General features: G+C 36.1%; 1 protein-coding gene across 1 annotated transcript; it reads left to right on the top strand.

Annotated features, from left to right (window-relative positions):
- Window positions 1–6,659: 6,659 nt before the first annotated feature.
- On the top strand, window positions 6,660–9,166 carry LOC108371578 (uncharacterized). The gene is made up of 3 exons (XM_017627164.1): window positions 6,660–8,119; window positions 8,157–8,288; window positions 8,344–9,166. Exons 1-3 carry the CDS (start codon window positions 6,831–6,833, stop codon window positions 8,354–8,356), a joined length of 1,434 nt encoding a protein of 477 aa, XP_017482653.1. The 5' UTR covers window positions 6,660–6,830; the 3' UTR covers window positions 8,357–9,166.
- Window positions 9,167–9,537: the final 371 nt, after the last annotated feature.

The raw sequence follows: 9,537 nt of genomic DNA on the forward strand, positions 1-9,537 counted from the left end.
ATGTCTTGTATGCAATGCCAGTAAATTGAGAAAAAATCATTGTAAGTTGTAGGCAAAAGCTACTCAATTATTCTAATTTGTTATTAACAAACTGAAAGTTATTTTTGAGATAACAAACAACACCAGACCAAAAAAGTCAGGCCTCTTTTTAAATAAATTGTAATCCATCATAGAATGGCAATTGGTACGTAACGACACGGCGATATGCCCACAAAACTCTTTTGCTCGGGGTAAGCAAATCAAAATATAAAACAGTAATACAAATATTCAGTTCAGCACAATTTAAAGGAGACAAACTACTTTCTTTGGTTACATTAAGGCATCCTTAGAAGCCATACTTTTGGCTGTATCGTGCTATAACTAATATGTATTGATCATCACTTGTGCTACAAATTATGTTCCATTATTAATATTAGATGGATTAAGGTAACGATCAAATTTCTAAATTAAAATTATTCTACTACGTTACATTCCTTTAGCTGCCTATTCGATTAGCTGTTTTATTTAGCTGCACTTTTATAGTAGAATGCTTAATTCGGAAGGAGTTTTATTCATTATGAACGAACCTTTTTCGTTTAACAGCATCTCGAGATTAAAAAACTATTTAATCTTTCCATTTCAAAATAATCTAAAGACGGTAAGGTTAAAAAACACAGTTTTAAATATCCGAGTTATCTAATAGATGAATATATATATGTATAACCCCCTTTTACAAAATCATTTATATATACTTTACTCTGAACACCTCCCATAGATACCTATGTATGAATACCAAATTTCAAGTTCATGTGACTTATGGTTCCCAATTTATGGCTGATTAAAAATTCCACGCCTACGGGATGTGCCACGCTATCTTTTATAACCTCATTCATATATACCTTACTATAAGCACCGATATGAGATATGTCTGCATAAAAAATTTAAATTTCATGTGACTTATGGTTTTGAAGTTATAGCTGATAAAAATTTTCACGCCTATGGGATTTGCCTCGCCATCTTTTACAAACTTATTTATATTTATCTTTTTATAAGCACCTACCATACCAAATTTCAAGTTCGTGAGACTTAGGGTTCTGAGGTTATACCTGATAAAAAATTCCACGCCTATGGGATGTGCCACGCCCCCTTTTACAAACTCGTTTATATATACCCTCCCAAAAGCTCCTACTATTGATATGTCTGCATATTAAATTTCAAGTTCGAGGGACTTATGGTTCCGAAGTTATAGATGATAAAAAAATCCACGCCTATGGGATGCACTACGCCCCCTTTTACAAACTCATTTATATAGACCTTATTATAAGCATCTACCAAATACGTATATAACTGCATACCAAATTTAAAGATGATGCGACATATGGTTCCGAAGTTATAGCTGATAAACATTTCAACGAATATGGGATATGTCACGCCCCCTTTCACAAACTCGTTTATATATACCCTCCTATAAACACCTACCATTGATATGTCTTCATACCAAATTTCAAGTTCGTGGGAATTATGGTTCCGAAGTTATAGCTGATAAAGGACTCCACGCCTATAGGATGCGCCACGCCCCTTTTACAAACTCATTTACATAAACCCTCATATGATATGTCTTCATACCAAATTTCAAGTTCGTGGGACTTATGGTTCCGGAGATATAGCTGATAAAAATTTCCACGCCTAAGGAATGTGCCACGCCCCCCTTCTACAAACTCTTTTATATATACCCTCGTATAAGCACCTACCATTGACATGTTTGCATACCAAATTTCAGGTTGGTGTGACCAATGGTTCCGGAGATATAGCTGATAAAAATCTCCACGCCTATGGGATGTGCCACGCCCCTTCAACAAACATGTTTATATATACCCGCCTATAAGCATCTACCATTGACATGTCTGCATACCAAGTTTCAAGTTCATGTGACTTATGGTCTGGAAGTTATGGCTTATTAAAAATTTCACGCCTATGGGAGGTGCCACGCCCCCTTGTCGGATCCACATTTTTTTCACCCTATTATAGGCCCAGATGTAATGGCAATACTCTGTCAAAATTTTGTTCAATTCTGTCCGTCCGTTTAGACTGCAACCTGGCACATACATACATACATACATACATACATACATACATACATACATACATACATACATACATACATACATACATACTTTCACAAATATATAGTAGACTAGCTTATACCCGCGGGGTTCACCCCACGTTTTTATACAAATATGAAAAATAATTTTATGATGTTATATTTTATTTCTGTGCCCATTTTATTATAGGTGTTAAGGTATTTAGGCCATTTAAAACTAGAAAATTATAAAATTTCGTCTGCGCGCTAAGCATACGAAAGATATCAATCCCTCTAAGTTTACCTTAAAATGGTTCCAGGGATACGACGCGTGAACGTGTAACCTTCTTGGAGATGCCACGGCGGGTTCTAATATTTCTAACTCAAATTTAGTAACCTGGCCTTGATAAAATACCACTTCTCATTACTGTAGCAAATGCCTGAAGAGGTAGGTATGCATCATGAGAGCTTTAGATTATAAGGCCGAATAGATATCTATTAAGAAATTTTTAATAGGTGTGGGAGGCGACATGCCTCCTTTTTTAATAACTCACATGTTTTCCAAGAGCAGTTGACACAGTTTGTATACACAACTCCATACCAAGTTCCAATGTTCTTCCACATTTCCGCGGGATATGTAGCAAGAAAAAGTCAATTTGTACAGGAAGTGCCACGCCCCCTTTTCTTATAACCCTAATCTTCTTCCATGAATTTAGAATTGATTTTACATACCTTAGTACCAAGTCCCAGTACTCTACCATGAACACCTCTAGAGATATGCAGTATAAAAAGTAAATTTGTACGGGAGGTACCATGCACCCTTTTCGAATAACGCAAATTTTTCACCATGAGTATGGAATTAATTTTGTATACACATCTCGGTGCCAAGTTCCGCAATAAAAACCTCCAGAGATATGCAGCATAGAAAAATCAATTTGCATGGGAGTTGCCACATCACCTTTTCCAGTAACTCTCATTTTTCTCCATGAGTATGGTATTAGTTTCACATACATATATACATATGTATGTATTTCCATGCCAAGCTTGAGTACTTTACCCCAAACATTTGAAGAGATATGCAATATGAAACTTTCAGTCAGTATGGGAGGTGCTACGCCTTTTTTCCAAAAACGTCCATTTTTCTCCGTGAGTATGAATATGATTTCACACAGTGTTGGAAAAATGTTAATATGATTAACGATTAGCATTTAACGATCAAAATGTTAATCGCGTTTGACGATTAATTAGTCGTAATCAACTGTCGCTGGCTGCGATTACGATTAATTAATTTTGATCATTAATCGTTAATCCAATTAAAAATAAAATCTGATTAAGTTGTCTAGTTTGTCCGAATTTGAAACCAAACACCAGTTATAGTAATTCTTTTGTGTTTCACGCGTATAAAAAGCACATAATATAAAAAAAATATAATTATTTTTTCAGTAATACATAAACTGGGAACTTTTACAAACCTGTTTTGTAAAACGTTTGTTGGTATAGATCTCAATGAAAATTCACACCAAATTGTTCGGATTGAAGAGGAAACCCGACTTAGCCATACCGGATTAACTTGCTTTGTTTGCACAGGAAAATTCCAGCATAAATTAATTAATCACCAAACCTACTTGATCAAATTAAGAGTTAATGTTTGAAAATTAATTTTTTAATCGCGGTTACGATTAACTGTTTAGTCAGATTGGAATTAATCATGATTAACTGTAATCAGATTGAATTTAATCGAATTAACTAATTGATTTAAAAATCAATCGATCAATCGATACCTCTATACCAAGTTCCAGTTCTCTCCCGCAAATACTTCCAGAGATATGTAGGTAATATGAAAATTCCAATTTGTATGGGAGGGGCCTGAGTTATCGGAATTACTTTCAGTCTAAGACCATCCTTGCGAAATCCGTAGTAAGTGCACCAAATTTCGTTCTGATCGGGAAGCCGGTTAAGGATGTAGCCTATTTTTCAATCCACGTCATAAACCATTTGTGAGCAAAATTTAATTTTCAAACAGGTGACAATTCTTAAAAGAGTAGCCTATTTTCCAATCTAGGTCATAAGCTATCTGTGTGCAAACTTTTATGCAAATCAGTTCAGTCATTTCCGCGTATTAATTTAATTAAACTTTTCTAATAGGTGGCAACACTTAAAATAGTAGCCTGTTTTCCAGCATTGGTCATAAGATATCTCTGTGCGAAATTTCATGCAAATCTGTTCAGTCATTTCCGCGTATTAATTTAATTAAACTTTTTTAACAGGTGGCAACTCTTCCAAAGAATTAGCCTATTTTTTACTGTAGGTCATAAGCTATCTGCTTGCAAAATTTCATGCAAATCCGTTAAGACGTTTCCGCGCATTAATATAATTAAACTTTGTTAGCAGGTGGCAACTTAAAAAATTAGCCTATTATCCAACCTAGCTCATAAGCTATCTGTGTGAAAACTTTCATGCAAATCAGTTCACCAATTTCCGCGTATTATTTAAATTAAACATTTCTAACAGTTGGCAACTCTTAAAAAAGTAGCCTAGTTTCCAACCTAGGTTATAAACTATCCGTGTGCAAAATTTCATGCAAATCCGTTGAGTCGTTTCCGCGTATTACTTTAATTAAACTTTTTTAACAGGTGGCGACTCTTAAGAAACTTAGCCTATTTTCCAATCTAGGTCATAAACTGTGTGCAAATGTTCATGCAATTCCGTTCAGTCTTTCCCGCATATTAAATAAATTGAACTTTTTTAACAGGTGGAAACTCTTAAAAAGGAACAGCATATTAACCAATCTGGCCCATATCTCCGTACAAAATTTCATGCAAATCCGTTCAGTCGTTTCCGCGTGATGATTTCCCAAACATCCAAACATACAAACTTTCACATTTATAATATTAGTAAGATAATTATATTATACCATAATTAAATTATTTTTTTCTTACTTTTTACAGTACAGTTTAGGCAAGTTCCAACGTTATGTAAAAGCCTTAAAAAATCCGAAAGTATTTTGTTTGTATGAAATAATATTTCACAAACAAAATACATGAGGAAAAATTACCGAACACCAAGTTACCGAGTACAAATTTGTATGCTCAGAATCTAAAATTCAGTACAAATCAGTACAAATTTTGAAAAAAATCAGGACATTAGCGTATTGATTGAAGAAATGAATAAAATTAGTACGAGAGATGAAAAATCAGTACTGTACTGATAAAATCAGTACGTCTGGCAACCGTAAGACGAAGTCGCATTAAAAATTTGCATGCAATTAAGTTAACTAACAAATTTGTATTTTAACTCTTCAATAAGTTCATAATAAACTTTATGCAATATAAATTCTTTGTAGGGCTCGGTACAACTCAATTGTTACAATAACAAGTAATTTTTAAGCAATAAACACAGCCGACTTCAATTCTCTTATACAAATTTAGAAGCACCGTTAATTTCTTCACGATCCACGGCCTCCCCTGAGGCACCAGAAAAAGAATTATCGAAATCGGTGAATGTGGTCCAAAATTATGCGGTAACATACATAAAAAAATATTCCGATGAATTGATAATTGAAATTATTATAAATTTTTAATAGCTATATTTAACATTTCTAATAAAGTTTACATTAAAAAATCTCAGTCACCACATATTTATATATTTACGCGTATCTATTTACATTTATTTATGTACAAGTCTACAAAATCTTATTACTTATAAAGCGATTTTTAATCTTCGTTGCTTAACACACATTTTCTCAAATTTTTCTATATTCTGAAAAAAATAGCATGAAATGTTAACTACTCTTGCAAAAGTCGCTATAATACTTATTTACACACTTTCAAATGTCTCCTCTTCGTATGAACTTAGAAAACTGCAAGAAAACGTGGTAGTTTCGGTGCCTAGTGGAAGAGGTCGCAAAAAAGAAGCAAACCAATCTTCCTAGAGGAGAGAACGCGAAAAGCTAAAAAAGCTAGCTATGTAAAAGTTACTGTTTCAAAACTTGCAATATTACATTTTTAAATATAAAATTTGCAAATCTACCATGCTGCAACTTTTATTTTTTAATGGTATTAGGCTCTTATTTATCCAAATTTTCAGGTAATAAAAAAAGATACAGTTCGGATGTTACTTGTTGTCGTAGACGTTTTTTTTTTTAAATTTATGGTTTACTTTTATACAATCACAGCGCTGTTTGCAAGTGGACTACTCATATATTCATTAAAAGATAATTTGTCATCCGTCTGAAATAAAAAAAATGTTTAATCAGAAGGATAAAATAGTATTGTGTTATTAATTCAAAAGTAAATAATTGTAGTTCAATGAAGATAGAGCCCCCCCATATCCCCCCCTGTCTACGCCACTGGGCTCATATAATAATTTTTAAAAGATTATTTTATATACATTATACCAATTGCATCTTTACTATTTGTATATTTCTCCATATCGCACACCGTCTTCAAAAGAGTCACAACTCAAAATAATACTGTAAGCATTTCTACATAGGTAAATGTAAATAGTACCTAAGCGAGCATGTTTATTGTTAGCATTAAGTCATGTTAGCTGTAAGCAACAATGTAAACAGCTCTAAACGTATATGTAACTAGTATGTAAGAGAGGGCCAGAGTCTGTTGAGGTCATAAGGATTTCTCGTAATAGATACACTCTGTCTACACACTAAGGAGTATGTTCAGTAAAAGATGTCATATGTATACTTTAGCGTGGGGGATTAACTCCATCTTGCAAAAATAAAAGAAGACATTAGATTTTGTGCGTAGCTACGAAAATGACGTGTTTTAATTCGATACCACTAAGACCTGATATATTACATCAGAAGTGGTCCGCGAAACCATTCCTATTAAAAGTACAGCCAATTTTAAATAAAGTAATGGAAAGTGAGAACATAAGTGCTGAGCGATATTCGCTGTTGCAGCTGAAGGCCTGGTGCACGGCCGTTGGGCTAAACGCGAGTGGCGCAAAGGCCACTTTAGCTGCAAGACTCAGCGACCTATCAGCGGAGGCACGTGGACTGTGCCCTGGAGAAAATGTAGCTGAAAATTCAAAAAGGCAAGGTTCAGCAGCAGCAGATAATTTTGAAAAGAGTGGCGAGGACAGTAGTGCAAACGATGGTGAAAACAACGATGGCGTGAACAACGATGGTGTGATCAACGATGGCGTGAACAACGACATAAACAACGGTGCGAACAACGGTGCGAACAACGGCATGGACAACAGTGCGAACAACGGCATGGATAACGGTGCGAACAACGGCACGGACAACGGGGCGGGCAACGGAAGAATTATAAGAAGCGACCACGACAACGATGGAGTGTGCGTTCGAAGCGACGTAGCTTGCGTACGTAGCGGTACCTTTGGGCGGCGTCCAGCAAGGCACACCGAAGATAGCGATAGCGTGAGTAGTGTAACAGCAGAACATTTACCCGTTATCCGCAACAACGACAATGCCGAGGCAGCAGCCCTTAAAGTGGAGTTATTGCAAAAAGAGATTGAGGTCCTTAAACTTCAAAAGGCTCTGCTCGAAAACAAACAAATGGCGGGAACACACGAAGTAAGCGACAAAGTTGCGTTCGAAACAATAAAGGAAATAATACCAATGTACGATGGCGGCGATGGACTTACCACATGGTATAATCAAGTGATGCACTACCGCGGCATATTCAAAGTCGACGATGCGATGATGTGTGTGGCCATACACCTAAAGTTGAAGGGTGCAGCTCTTACGTGGTACAATGCTAAGCCAACGTTCGCCAACAATGTAGACCAGTTAATGAACGAAATGAAGACGGTGTTCACATCCGGCGAAAGAAAGCTCGAACGCCGTCGTAGGTTTGAAAACCGTGTGTGGGTGCCGGAGGAAAGTTTTTCAAACTACTACAATGGCAAGTTCGCCCTACGAGCAGATTTAAATCTTAGTGACGAAGAATTCGCGGATTACCTTGTCGAAGGAATCCCTGACAAGCAACTCCGCAACCAAGCAAGATTGCACAATTTTACGTCACCAAACGATGTCATGAGAGCATTCCGCTCAATTACATTGCCGGAACGACCAGCAGCAAAGCAACGCGCCGATGAACGTCTCAGGTGCTATAACTGTAACTGTTCAGGCCACTACGCCAAAGACTGCAGGAAGGCGAAACGAGAAGCTGGGTCGTGATATGCCTGCGGACAGCAAGGACACTTCGCAACAAACTGTAACCAATATAAAAAGGAGAAAAATTCATTTGTAAGTTATTTTAGAATATATATGTTGTCACACGTTAATACTTATATGTTTGTAGAATGCTTAGTTGACCCGGGCAGCCCGATTAGCTTAATGAAACAAAATGTGGTGCCGTCAGGGGTGAAGCTAGAGGAAGTAAAAGAAACGTACTATGGATTAAATAAGTCAATTTTGAAAATTATCGGAAAAATGAAGTGTAGTATCAAAGTCCTGAATAAAGATGTGTTAATTGAAATTTTAGTGGTTCCTAATGGGTGTGTTGGTTACTCGGTATTGCTAGGTAGAGATTTTATTGAGGCAAGCGAGGCAAAGTTGAAAATTGGAAATGTAGAGTTTATGGATAGGGTGGTGCAAGGTGAAGAAGAAAACGTTGTGAACGAAGTCGAGAATAAGAACAAAGTTGAGAAAGTGCGAAGTTGAGGACATTGGTGATTCAGATGCAACAAAGGAAAATATAGGTGGGATTACGAGCAAGGTCAAAGAGGTGAACGAAGATAAAGCTGAGAAAAATAGTGACATTAGTAAGACCATTGGTGAGTTATTAGCAATCGATATACAAGATATGAGTGGAGTAGAGTGTGCAGTTAGAAGTGGGGTTATTTATAAAAACAGAAAATTTTTCCAGGAGATGTTTTGCAGAGAATACATAAATGTAAAAAGGCCAGATGAGCCCAGAGTCAAAAAGGAAATACGGCTAGTTTTAGAAAATGCGAAACCGTTTGGTTGCACACCTAGAAGATTGTCGTACAGCGAAAAAACAGAACTACAAAGGATACTAGATGAATATCTAGCGAAAGGGTACATACGTCCTAGTGACTCAGATTTTGTCTCACCGATAGTGTTGGTGAAAAAGAAGACAGGCGACTTACGAATGTGCGTCGATTATAGAAAATTGAACAAAGTTACGGCTAAAGACAATTACCCTATACCCTTGATAGACGACTTGTTAGACAGGCTACTAAATAAGAGATGGTTTACAAAGTTAGATCTTAAGAATGGATTTTTCCATGTTTTCGTCGAAGAAAAGTCAGTAAAATATACTTCTTTTACGACACCTTTAGGACAGTTTGAGTTCTTAAGAATGCCTTTTGGATTAAGAAACGCTCCTGCGACTTTTCAAAAGTTCATAAACAAAGTCTTTGCGGAGATGATACGTAGTGGCGAAGTCATAATATACCTCGATGACATTATGATAGCAACACAAACTTTCGAAGAACACATGCGTATATTACAGAAAGTTTTCCGATGTTTA

This window comes from Rhagoletis zephyria, unplaced genomic scaffold, assembly GCF_001687245.7.
Source record: "Rhagoletis zephyria isolate East Lansing unplaced genomic scaffold, Rhagoletis_zephyria_1.1 Rzeph_scaffold_05084, whole genome shotgun sequence".
In the NCBI taxonomy this organism is placed as follows: domain Eukaryota; kingdom Metazoa; phylum Arthropoda; class Insecta; order Diptera; family Tephritidae; genus Rhagoletis; species Rhagoletis zephyria.

Coding starts and splice junctions, on each gene's coding strand:
- LOC108371578 (XM_017627164.1), top strand. CDS start 6,831: ATGACGTGTTTTAATTCGATACCACTAAGACCTGATATATTACATCAG. Junction 8,120..8,156: donor TTGCCGGAACGACCAGCAGC/AAAGCAACGCGC, acceptor AGGTGCTATAAC/TGTAACTGTTCAGGCCACTA.